The 13,968-nt window shown below is 37.2% G+C and overlaps 1 protein-coding gene across 10 annotated transcripts in view; it reads right to left on the reverse strand.

Annotated features, from left to right (window-relative positions):
- Positions 1–2,968: 2,968 nt before the first annotated feature.
- Positions 2,969–13,968, reverse strand: part of MAP3K7 (mitogen-activated protein kinase kinase kinase 7) — a 49,930-nt gene continuing 38,930 nt past the window's right edge. For all 10 annotated transcript variants that reach the window (XM_072855495.1, XM_072855493.1, XM_072855492.1 and 7 more), the window contains 4 exons: positions 11,675–11,783; positions 8,795–8,856; positions 8,129–8,244; positions 2,969–6,050 (listed from right to left, as the gene is read on the reverse strand). In XM_072855495.1, the coding sequence (XP_072711596.1) occupies positions 5,870–6,050; positions 8,129–8,244; positions 8,795–8,856; positions 11,675–11,783 (468 nt within the window). In that variant the 3' untranslated portion in view covers positions 2,969–5,869. The remainder of the gene's footprint in view (positions 6,051–8,128; positions 8,245–8,794; positions 8,857–11,674; positions 11,784–13,968) is intronic.

Raw genomic sequence — 13,968 nt, forward strand, 5'->3', positions numbered from 1 at the left:
GTTGGTGAGGCTTTTTCCTTTCAGGTCTGAGAAGTCAGAGCACTCAGGAAAGCAACCATGAAAGCCTCCACCACACCACTTGTTTCACGACATGGCTCCTTCGGTAGCGCACTCAGAGGATGCCTTGTGCCAAGGCTACGGGTGCGTTTCCCTGATCCAGAGGCGTGGGATACAGTGCGCTCAATGACCCTCACCCTCATTTTTTGTTTTTTTTTCCAAAACAAATCCCTCCTCAGCCAGCTCTTGGTACCTAGTGTTTTTATGAGCATAAAAAGATCACCCTAAACCTTGCACTTTGCTATAGCTTCGGTGTCTGCTAGCACTCAAGGACACCTGGAGTGGTGGCTAATGACCTCTAATGAAAAACAGCAGCACAGCTCTCGCTGGCATTCAGCCATGGCCCTGTGCTCTGATGTAAAGCACAGCTGCACCGACCAAAACAGCTCCTTGTGCCGTCTCTGCCTCTTAGGTCCTACCCGAGCACTTTACTGACAGAAGCAGTTTGTGCCCAGCAGCTCCGCAGACCCCAGGCAGCCCTCAGAAGCTGAGCTAAATTAGCTTCACCTCCTACGTCATGAACAATTCCTGCCTATGCTCTAGCCACGTTGCTAATGATGATGTAAGAAACTTTAATAAGAGTCTGATTTGCATGTACCAGGTTTAACTTTTTGGAGACAGCTGTTCAAGGAGTTCTCCGGTGAGGGGCACAGGCAGGCTCTTCTGGGGCCTTGGAGAACAAAGACATTCACAGGAACATTTCTGCAGTGACGGCTTGGCAAATATGGACGTCCTCAGATGACAGGACAATTTATTCCCTCTCTTAGCCTCATCTTTGTAACTTTGCCTGGTTTTGGAAGGGAGTCTGAGTAGTCTTAAACATATATTGTATTGACACCAGCAATGCTGCATAAAAGGCTCAGCGCAAACAGCTCTCCTCCTTTTCTTAAGCAGCTTTTTGGCCACCCCTCTCTTTTCACACCGCAGGAGCTACCAGGACAGTCATGGTGGCTTTGCACATTGCTCAAAGGTGGCCCAACGGGTGAAGTCCACCTTGCTGCTCCTCATGAAAAAGGAGAGGAACTGACCCAGATAGAGCTCTTGAGCATATCCATCTCATAATACGATCTTCAAGTCTCCTCCAACTAAGGATTTTTTTCTAATTTTCTGCAATAAGCTAAAATCTTGTCCCATCCCACGTACTGAGCCCATAGGTTATATGAATGCAAGTCACTCCTTGGTCCTCTGCCTAAATACCACGGGAGAGCAGCCTATGTGCAGCTGCTCCACCTGCTCAACACCAGCGGGAGGGAAAAGCATGGACGGGAAAAGGGGAGACCATTGCATTTCCACCAGTCTGCATGTCAGCGCTAGTGAATTTGTATTTACGCAGGGAGCACCCCCTGCTTAAGGGCAGGAAGAGGTGCGAGGGAAGCCAACGCTCGCAGCTGCAGCCTGCGTACTGCTAGGGAGCCCCAGCCGGGGTGCACTGCGTCACCCCCCCATCTCCCCCGGCACTGGTGAAGAGCTGTGACCCCACACCAAGGAGGCAGGGGCTCCACTCCACCCGCTTCCAGGTCTGCCTCTCCCAGTGCCTTTTGCTTCACAAGGCTGGATATGCTTTTAACTTCTTACAGTGCAACGATCTGCTCCTCTCTTTCCATCCGTAAAAGGCAACAGTTCTGCCTTTATCCAAGTCAGAAGGGGGGTAGCAACAAAGCATGTGTATATTATGTGAACACAAGCCTTTTTTATCATTTGGAGTATCTCAAATTTTTAGCTACTTAGTGTAAAGCACACAGATATAAATAAAAACCTTTTTTTCATTAATGCTTGTTTACGTTAAAGCTCTAGGATTAGCAGTGCTCTTTAAGACATTATTTTATCAATAATTAAAAATTTAAAGTATTTGGTCTAAATTCAGTTTTTCTCTTTCATTAAGTACCCCTCCATGACCAGAGTCAGGATGTAGGTTCAAAGTCAAAACATTTGTAGCAAATCTGTCCAAGCGCTGTGGGAGATCTGAGTGGTCCCTGCAAGAAGTAGAAAAGAGTTACACGGGCACAGAAAATAACCGATGCACTCTCACATACACACACCTGTATTTATCTGTCTCTACAGAACTTGATCCTCACAGGCTTAGAGCACCACTCATCTAGTGACATTATGAAAGTAAATAAAAGCTAACTACAGAAAGCTCAGATTTTGGAAATAAAAAGTTATCTATCAATTCTGATTTGATATATGCCTCTCTCTACACCTATACACATAAGTACCTAACTGTATATGTGTGCGTACACATGTACATAGGCTTACTTTGATAAGATCCTCCTCTTCAACCAGTTTACCACAGGGAAATTTGTATTTTGAGGGGTTGAGTGTGCCGCACCTTTTTTTGCCCTTATCCTTTCAAACTTTCCTGCAGGTTTGAGCAGGACACCTGAAACCGCCGAGTTGTTCAAAGCAGCTCAGAACAGACCTGAAGCACGATTTTGTGTTCTTCAGAGGCAAGGAGACAGTTAAGGGGTTGTCTCTGTCTGTGGTATGGCAATGGAAACTCTCAAGCAGTAAAATCCATTATGAACAAAATAGAGCAGTTCCAGGGAATGGAATTTGTCCAAACTGAACAACAAAAGACAAGCACTCATCTTTTTGCGGAACATCCCTATGAAAGATGTGGCATTCTTAAAATATCTTGATACTCAGTTATGAGTAGGACTATTCATCCTACACCCTACTTCTGCACACAGGAAGGGAAGAGCTAATAGCAGAAGAATTTTCTTTCGGCGGTGGGAACAACTGCATGATGATTATCCCCCACCCCATGTGGGATTCCATCGGAGATCAAGGATGCCCTGGCAAGCGTTCGGGCATTACTACATGTTTGTGGAAGTCTCTCAGCTTTTATTAATTAGATTCCTGACAGCGCAATAAAACCCTGTAGCAGAAAGCCACACTGCTCATTCCTGAATCATATGAAATCATTCACCATTTTATGTACAAGTTTTGAATTACAATCTTCAACTTCTCATCAGAAAAAAAAACCCAAAAAGCCTAAAAAAAGGATTTTTGGTGGAACTGCACAGTGTACAGAAGCATACTTTCAATTACACAATATCTTACAGAACACATACTGTAACAAAAAGCAGAGCCTGTTACCTCTTCTGAGAAGGCAGTGCCCAGACAAAACTAGATGTTTCACCTCCATTATTAGAGGAACAGCTTTAACTGGACAAGAGAGTACATGAAAAAATTCTCAAACACTCCAGATGGTTTAACAGAAAAATAAAAGTACATTTGTAAACAACTTTAAAACAAGAGCCTTATGAAAATAATACAGGTCACTGAAAGTTAAGCTGTTAAACTCTTCTTAGCCCAAACCACTATATGCTACCCTTATAATTTTGTGGGTTTTTTTTTTTTTTTTTTTTTAAATGATACACAGGTTTTGCCACACAGAACACTTCACTGAGAAATCTGGGCAAATACTTCTTAAATTTTTGGTGGAATTAAGAAAGGGACAATTTGAAGGCAAAAGGTCAAACTCCAAATTCCCTCTGAAAATTAGAAGAGCAATATAACCTAACTGTTGAATGGAGCAGAGTTCAACAGTGCATGGTAGCACAGTACTTATTTTACAGTCTGAGACCCTTTTTAATGTAAACATTGAAAAGTCATAAGCAATTTTAGAACAGACTTTTGTATTATGTACCATTAAGTTAGCACTGCATTCACTTTCATTATTCAAACTTTGCCATACAGTGACTTTTCATATACAATACTGATTTCCCTTAAGTGTATCTGTTTTATGACAAGGCAAACTGTAAAAACTGTCCTGGGAAATGATTTTGTGTATGCAATTACCAACCATGCATCTGAAGTTGAGCATTAGTATTTATGCTGCTCTACTTCATGCTTCAGCATATGTTAAGCAAGCTGCTGGTCACCAAGTGTGTCCATTTTGGTAGATGGACAGATGTATGTGAACAGCAATGCTTTGGATAACTTGTGCTATTCCTAATACTACAGTTATTTTCCCTGCCAATTACATTTTGCTATAAATATGTGTGCCCTTAAGTTGATCCCAATATCAGTTTCAGCTAACTAATCAAATTATCTGCTAAGGTTTTGGGAATGATAACCCTTCCTTTATTTAAATAAAACGAGGGAATGGTTTCTAACTCCCAAAGGTTTGCCAACCATAGATTTATTTTCAAGACAGGATGACACTATTCAGTAAACTGTTCGTCATCTTTGTTGTTCACAGGTAAGCACAATAGTATTAATGTTTGTTATCAGGTAGGCAGGAAGGGGAAGAGAAAAATACTGTGAGGTTTTTACCCTTAATGTTTTTCCAAGTTCTGCTCATGGGCTTTTATGAATAATTATTCTTTTGAAATAAGCCCAAGTCAAATTTCAGATTACTTCTCTTATATTTTGAGGGCTCAGCAGCTAAACTTCAATTTTCTATTTTCCTTTTGCAAAAGAGTGTTATTAAAACCCTGCCCACAACCAAGTTCGCCAAGAGCTTATGTAAAGAGTAATTTCTCATTATATTTAGAAGTGCCTCATTTTTGTACCAGTTAAAAGTTAATTCATAATCCAAATAATCAATCAGCAATGTAAACAAGTAGTTATTTTCTCCCATGTAATAATGGTAAATAATGACACTGATCATTACATATTCTGCTTGAGTTTGTTAAATGCAATTCTGGAGTCACAAAGGCAGCAGGCATTCTCTGATGGACTTGCTTTGAACTATGTTCAAATGAGTGGAATAACTGAGATTCCTCATGGAGATCTAAGACATTTCCCTCATTTTCTTAATAGCTTATGCTATTTGCATACTCAACTCCATTTTGTAATTTGCTATTTAAAATGAATTCATTTCCCCAAACCCTTCTCTCCCTATCTAAAACAAACTTATTTACATTTATGGTAAATGCTTTTCAGCAAATAAGTTGTAAGAAAAAAAAAAATCCAAGAAGTGATATAAACGGAGCAAGTATTTAAAGTTTTGTATTAATTTGCCTTCTGAATTTCCTTCCAAAGATGCTACAAGGACAAAAGCTTTAAAGCTTTAAAACACACTTTCACACATTTTTGATTTTTTTCTCTTTTATACAAGGGACCAGCTTTGCCCAGTGAATCACCTTCATAACTTTTGCCCAGTAACCAAATGAAACTGCATGTCATTCCCCCCAACAAAGTAAAGAAAATACAGCCTTTTACTTCAAATATTTTATGAATGCAAGATTACAAGAAATATATTAGTCAAAATGCAGGGCTATCAAGCACTGAACCAAGGACCATCAGTTTGCCTACCATTTTGCATGTGGAAAAAATACACTACGTCTACAGGTAAAAGGCATCACTAATGCATCATGAATTATTCTGGTCAGCCAACATCACCTCTGCAGCTTGGTGCATGTTTAAGTCCTGAAAATAATCATAATTATTAATAGTTTGAGATGAACCACTGGAACAAAACCATTCTTAAACAGGGAAGTTTTTGTTTTGCTCTTATGGAGGTAACACCGAAAACTAAAACCAAGATCTTACAATTTAGCAGCCACTTTAACACTTGTTAGGCTAGCCTTCACACAAGGAGCATGCATACAGCCATTGTTCTTGCTTTAAACTGAGGGCTGTTGGTTAATTCAAGTCACTGTTTTCTCACCTTATTCAATTAACCTGCTGAACTGGATGTCCACCATAGGAAAAACAAAATTAAATGTTAAGTGTAGCAGACAAATACAGATCACACCAAGAAGCTAACACTCATGAGTTGTCATAATAAGGGATAATAATAAAAATAAAAAAAATATCAGTCTTTTCTGTGCATATTTTTCATTTGAAAGGTCCCAGGAAATCATGATGTGCCTGGCCGCTTCTGTTGCTGATTTCTGATGACCTCTAATTGTTTTTTGCATTGCTGATAGTAAGTTGAGAGACTTTTGTTTTCATCTAACAGCTTTTTATGTTCTTGTACCAGACGGGATGTGTTTTGCTGGTCTTTTTCATCCTGGTCCAGTTCTGCTATTAGTTCTTGTCTAAAATAATAATAATAATAAAAATAATTGTCATTTATAATAAACTATTTGTGTGTAGATGACTTCATGTGTTTCAAATCAGTATTTGATTATCAGTCTGAACTCATGGCTGGTGATATTTTGTGCAAAAAAAAAAGTTGACAAAAAAATCTTATTCTTTACTGCAGTGTGGGGAAAAATTATCTTCCAAATCAAATCCACATTTAAACTTTAAAATAGCTGCAAGCCATATCCTCAATCTCTAAAATTGTCCTTTATACAACATCTTTCAGATGTAGTTCTACAGGTCACAGTAAAACATCTAAGGATCCACACAGAATTTCATAAATATATTCAACTCAAATTTTGCTTAACTGTATGTACATTTAAAAACTCAAAAGGCAACTTAAAAGACAAAACTGCAATAATTTGGTCACTTCTTAGTGAAGTGCTGTTTTCTATTTGGACTTGAACTTCTTAAAGCAGTGGAAAAGCAGAATCAAGGAAATTATTTTTGTAACTGTCATTTCACTTAATTTATGCCATAAGTGTTCAATATGTTTTTTAGCAACAATTTTAGAGTAACAAAAACACTGATAAACTTGCTATAAGTGATCCTGCAAAACTGATGTAGCAGTTTGTTTTACTGTTTGTTTATGAGGTGACAAGAAGGCAAGCTGCCAGCAATATTTTAGCAACAAAACAGTAGAGGAGAAAGTTAACGGTAATTAATTGTTGCCATATGGTTTGTAATTAGAATTAAAGAAAACTTAATCATTCTATAAAGGCTGAACTAGTAACTACCTTAACCAGCATTAAATTCATCAGTCACAATAATATTTTTTGTTTTAACACCTATGGGCAATTATGTTCTGACTAAGAAAAAACTGTTTGGGAGAAATGTGTATGCAGACTTCCTAGAAAAAAAGATAAAGTAGGAATAATCTAAAGGTACAGAATTAACAGTTTTCAAACAGAAACACATTTTTATATAATTTATTGACCCTTAGGGACAACAGAAATAAAACCAAAATGAAGATCTTCACACTAGCTTCAGTATCTCCTCATGAAGTCTAAAAATTCTAGTTGCACTTGAAAAAAAAACAAACAAAAACCTGTTCTCAGGATGCTAAGCCAAAAGTGAATAGATGATAGGAGGTCGATCTTACAGTAGCTTTTTCCCCTGTTCTGTGTGCTATTTCTAATGTACAAGAGGTTTATACACACATTTTTCTCATTAGCTATTCCACAAACACCAAGGCAAGCTACTCTTTAACAACCACTTGCCTGCAGTGGCTCAGACACTGGTGGGTAACAAGCTGGTTACTTGGTCTAGCATGGGAGTACGTATGACCTCTCAGAACTGCTCCCCAGTGTCAGGAAACAGAAATGATGAGAAGCAGAACACAACAGAACGTATTGCAAACTGAAGTTCTGAATCAGCAGTAGCTTTGGCTCTAATGCAACAATAACTGAAGTTGCTTAATTTATATGTGCACACAATGTAAGAAGAAATAATTTATTTCTAGTGCACAAGGATAAGAAGGTACATAACGGCTTTTAAGTATTAGGTCCTAAACCCCTGGTAGAAAACCACAAGATGTGTATTAATAATATTGTTGTAAATGCGATGATTGACAAAAGTAAGATAAGATAAAAACTAACTGCAAAACGAGTAACACTGACATATTACCAAAATTCTGTAATCCATTATCCAAGTGATTATCTACAAATTACAATTGAAAAATCTTTTACTGGACAGCATTGGAAATAAAATTCCAAGGTTCCTCAACAGTCCAGGTCTTTCATTTGAGATGATACAAACAAATGTTAGTAGTATGTTACATACACAGATGTGCCACACACTTTAAAGTAGGGCTTGTCCGGAAGAAGAGTCTTGATATTGATGAAAACTTTCAATTACCTGCTCTAAATATCTCACCTGTACTGAGCAGCTCAGTGTCTCTGAGATTAAGGCTGGAAAATAATTATGCCCTATGCAGTGTTACTTCATAAAGCCAGAAATAACAGTCACAGATAGCAGACTTTGTATAAGAAACATACAGAAGAACAGAAAAGGTTAAATGCATTTCACTTACTTCCTCTGCAACAGCAATGCAATTTCTGTCTGAACTTTCATATATTCTTGTGCCATTTTGCAGTGCTGTTCAAACACAGCCATAGATTCTTTGGAGTTTGGGCATGGTGCTAGAGGCTGAAAATAAATCAGACATGTTAAAAACTAATGAACTGATATCTTAGTATATAGTGTGTTAGAATGTCTCTGCAGTGTATTTATAACGTCTTTTAAAAACCAGTAAGCTTTTAAAAATAAGTGTTAAACCCTGCCCTGGAAAATGTTACTGCACTGATGTCCAAGTTGACTCAAATCTCAAATCTGCAGTTATTAATCTGATACTCTCTCTGTCACAAAAATCAAAGTAGTGTTTAATCCCACACACAACAAATGTAGCGAATACAACAATTTAATTCAGTAACACTCAAGCAAATAATGTCTTATTCTGACAGTCAAACCCAGCTTACATTTGGTTTTAGGGATCATGTTTCCCAGGGCTTGTTTTTAATAGCTTGATCAAATCTGAGTCAACCAATCTCAGATTACATAATATATTTTTTTAGCCTTGGTCAAAAGTTAGACAGAATATAAACACAGGTAAATATGCGGCACTATATTTTGCAGCCCAAAATTCACACATTAGAATGAAATGCAAGATAAAGAATCTAATAAAGCATATGTTTATTACCTGTAACTGATGATCTAATGTAAGATATGCCATTGGGATGGAGTTATCTGACCCATTGGTCTCTGTAACAACACCAAGAAAATTTTAATATATTTTCAGAGTTAATTCTACTCTTGTAGGACAAAAACAAGAATTCTAAATCATTTCACAATACACAATCTGAATGTGGAAAGGCAAATGGAAATAGCAGCATTCCAATCTCAAGGCAGATGAATCATTTTGTTTTTCTGATCAAGTTAAGAACTTCAAAAGTATGGTCTATCACACCAAGAAGAAATAAAGATTGAGGTTATCATCCTACGCTTCTAGAACCCATGTAACAGCATACAGCTTTAAAAAATACTATTTTTGTACAGTTTGCAATCACGTTCTCTATTTATAAAAAAATTGCCATTTCATTCTTGTTTATGAAGGATCAGCCAGCCAGCCCATGCATCTAATGATTTTAAAATTAGAAGCTGTGCAAACCAGGTCTGCCAAAATAAAATAAGCACAACCTCCTGCTCAGTTTTGAAACCTGCTCCCAGTGAGGTCTGTAAGTATCTTCCTCACAACATGCTCTAGGGCATCTTCTCTGCTCTATAGAGATACTTTGTGGGCAGGAAGGAACCCAATAACCAGACTATCTCCTGGGCCTGGCTGCTCTCTTCTTACACTGCAGTTACTCTGGATTTCCCTAGTGCTTTCATTCCAGATTTAACATGTTTCTGAATTCTTATAGATCCTATCTTTTGGTAGCCCATAATCTGGGGATCACAAGGTTACTGTTAAGCTTTAAGAGACATAGGAGTAAAGACACATGGAGAAACTACTGATTTTATAGCTGCATTATTGCTACTAGAGGATTATATGGAGGAGGGTAGGTGGGAAAAAAAAGGGGCTGCTTACCCATACCCCAAAAGCACCTGCCACAGAGTAGTCGTGGTAGAGAAACTAAGGTGTTGCCCTCAAAGACTATGCTATCTCCAAGAGCAGCTTCAAAAGGAAACAGAAATAAGAGGGTGGGAATGGAGAAAAAGTGGTTAAGTGTATGCTTGTAAGGAAACTGGAAGGTGGTAAAAAGAAAAAGAAAAACAACCCTAAAACCAGAGACTTAATCACCACAGTATCTTAAATGAGAACAATATAAAAAGTCTTTCCCTACATTAGACTATTGCCATATATGGAATACTGCTACAGCAAAGGAATTATTGCAATGTTTCAAATACATCCATACATGCAAAATACTTCAGATTACATTCCTGAGCATTTCAGCACTCTGTCACAGAACGGTAACTTTTCCTGTGATTGACCAGATTCAGCTGCATCCTCATTTTATCATTTTTGCCTCATTAACTTAAAAATGTACCCTCTTTTACAGAAAACTAAAATTATTTCTCTCAACAATTCATACAATTCTTTGTTCATGGACTGCATAAACCTAACAAGAAAAAAATATACATGTGGTACATTCTGTATTTACCTGAGTATAAGGTGAGGGATTTCTGTGGGCCAGAAATGGACCTGACTTTTAGCTCTAGTGCTGTGCTGCATTTAAGGCCAAAGACTTGGGACAAACTGCCTTTGCACTGGCATATGATCAGCAACTTTCAGTTCCCAATGAACTATTGATTGGGTAAGAGCTTGCTTCTGTGTGAGGCAGCAATTCCTGTAAGTGCTCACTGCCTAAAGCAACTCAGAACCCATGCTACACAAAAGAGGGCACAGGGTAGGCTGTGGCAGTGGGCAAGGGCCTTGGGAAATTATGAGTGACAAGGCATAGAGTGTCATCAGGCAAAGTGACAATGGACAGAAAGAAGAAGGCACAGAAGCAAAATACAAGAGTATGTTGCCATCCTTCCACTAAAACAGGGAAAAAAAAAAGTACATATCTTGCATGCAGAATCACCTTATATTTGGTAAAATACAAGTGTGCACATATACACACATATATATGTGTGTGTATATATATATGCTTGTGCAAGAGTCAGTCCCACATGTGAGTTTCCATTTTGCAGTTGGTTACAGGAAAAGAATGAAAGAGTCTGATCAGCCAAAGATGAAACAGATCACAAGAAAAAGATTTCAGAATTTGAGGCACTATGAGGTACCAGCTTGAGACTAAGTTTAAGATTCAACATGTACATTTCCATAACTAAAATGTAATTCTTATTCATATTCTAAAAAGGAATTTGTGGGATCCATTGTTTTCATGCAGTCTAGTAGTGGTTCTTTTCATAATGGAATGCATTATGACTTTTAAAACGGAATTCAACTATTAAATTATGTTCGTTCTTAATCCTATTTCATAACAAAAGAACAGTGATGCTACAGTAGAAGTATTTACAACACTTCTGCAGACACACTTATGTTAGTTCATTTAAAAAGAGTAAGATTGTGTGCACATGTACATTCTGCATAAGCAAAATTACAACACAGATAAACAGAATTAACGTATTCCAGCTGATACTCACGTACATAGCTTTTCATTCCAGAAGTCAGAGCAATGAAAGCTTTAACTGTGCATTCATAATACAAATGCACAAGACTAAAATGCTCTAAGATGTCTATTCCCCTAATTCCCCAAAACCACGCTACAGTCAAAAACTGGTGCTAAAAGATCTGCATTAAATACTACTATCACCGCATACGTACAGTACTTTCTTACAAGCAAAATGCTTACAAGTTTATGTAATTTAATATAATCTATATAAAAAAGTTCTTAAAGCCAGTATGCAAAACAAAGTAGTAATGTAATGATTTAATTTCAGCAGAACTAAAACGGACTGTGACCTTCACTGCTTAATTTTGTTAATGTCTAGGCACACACCCCACACCATAATCAAATAAATATTTTGTATTTTTTACAGGTGAAAAGTTAACTAATGAATGAAGGATTACCTGCATCATCAGGTGTCCATGGATTACGAGTTGGCTTTTCAGAGGTTGGTCCCGAGGTAGTGATCATTCTCACACTAGGACTAGATGATCTACTGCTGTTTCTACTCTCCTGAAGTTATAAAAGAAAACAAAATAAAACGACAAGTTAGCAGAAGATTTTTTTCAAGTGTTCATTTTAAAAAACATTATTAAGATGAAAAATAAATGTGAAGAAACCCGAACCTATAATCCTCCCAAATACCCTCCTCCCCAAGCTTTTACCCTGAAAACTCTCCTGATAGTTTGATAAACTTTACATGCATTGCAGGGATAATTTCATCCCCATTTCTATTCTGTCTTTACCATATAAAAAGAAATGGATATAATTTGGCTATTCAGCATAATAAAAAGCAGTGCTGAACAATATGCTCAAGATCTTTATATAAAAGCGCTACACTATCTCTAGTAATTTTCACACCACCATTCTGTGAAATCTATCAGCTCCATAACATAAGGAAGAAATAAAGTTTGTTTCCAATGTTTAATCAATGAATGGAACTACATTCAACTAAAGGAATGTAGATTAGTAACTGCACTAGACTGCGGTGTATTGATCTACAGTTTGCTTATGGTTCTTATGTTAACTCAGAGTTTATGTGATTCATCTTCAGAAAACATGAAAAAAGTGTTTAATCAAAAAGGATCAATCAATTAAAGCAAAGCAATTAGAAAATTAGTACATTCCCTCTCACAAAGCAAATTAAGAACTAAAACAATATTCTGTAGGGAGTTCCTTTACATACAGCTTGACTCCTCCAATCCTTTCGTTTACCAAAGTGCAAAAACATAATACAGACTTCATTATTCTACTGAGCTTATTTTTCAGAATTATTATTTACAATACATATTCTTATATTTCATATACCCTCTCAGTGACATAAAATTAACATAGTAAAAGACTTAAGACTATAAACCCCAGTGAGTTTCGCAGGAAAAAATTAAGTAAAAAGAAAAGATGCTACTAAAATACAACTATTTTCAATATGGTGTATTTATCATGAAATTATTAATTAAATGTCCCTATTTTTCAAAAGAAGCACTCAAATATACATTACCTGGAAACTGTATTTCTTTATTACTCTAATTTCCAAATATCCTATCTTAATTTAATTTTTAAAAGCCAGGATTTCAGTCAAGTAACAATCCAAAGAGTAACAAGATTCTACACACTGAAATATCCATTATTTCCACTGAAATATCAATTATTTCAACTGCATTATGTAATTTTTATTAACCATTTAGTGTTTTACGTTAGTAGCCAGAAACAGGGCAATAAACTATTGTAGAAATAATCCAATGGATGATATTATCAGGATGATGGCATCAGACATTTTGAAAGAGCTTTTGTGTTGGAGTGTTTGTTGACATTAAGCAAGGTGTAAGTCACTGAGCTTACTGCTTACTGTCAGTGTCCTCAGATATGAATGATAAACACACTCTGGTGATGTGAAGGGTCAGAAGACAGAGCAAGCACTTTTAACAGTGTGTAAGTCCTTTAAGCAAAGAGGTTTGTTGAGTATCTACAGTTGATAGCAAGGGGCACTTGAGAAGTACTCTAGTTACAGTAACTTCTCAATGCTGTACTAGATCGCTTGCTGTACCAGATTGTTTTGGTCCATCAACAGAAAAAAAAACATTTCCTTCATAACATTATTTAGACAAAATTACTAAAGATAGAAATGAAGGATTCATACCCAAAGCATACCTAAAAAGCATTGCAAAGTCCAAGGGAAGTTCCCAAAACTGAACACCTGTGTTTGAACGTGTGTTCAGTGAGATGCTTTAGGCCTCCTGGACACCAGCCCATCTGACAGGTAAGTCAGTGACTGTTCTTTAGCAATCAGTTTCTGCTACCCTTTCATGGGTATCCTTTCATCCTTGCTTCCTCCAGGTATCTTGGTACGCTCAACAGACTTGTTATCAGGTTATTCTCAAATCATCTTTGCCAGGTGGCCAAACCCACATGGCATTGTTAGCTTCTTTGCTTCCATTTCTCAAAGACCCACAGTCTTGAAAAGCTGGCATACTCTGAGGAATAATCCCCCCCTCAAGTTTAAATTAAACGGGCAACCCAATTTAAAGAAATCGTCGTTACTAGCCCTGTTTCCTCATCTCCTCATCTGTGGATTTTATCTTGCTGTGAAGGGGGAGGAAAAAAAAAGTGTATCTGTGACCGATTTCACAATCTCATGGACAGAATAATTCATATGCATAACATCAGATCCCCCAAATTATCACACTTAGCTTGCATACAT

The sequence above is a fragment of the Ciconia boyciana genome, chromosome 3 (genome assembly GCF_034638445.1).
Source record: "Ciconia boyciana chromosome 3, ASM3463844v1, whole genome shotgun sequence".
NCBI classification, from domain to species: Eukaryota; Metazoa; Chordata; class Aves; order Ciconiiformes; family Ciconiidae; genus Ciconia; species Ciconia boyciana.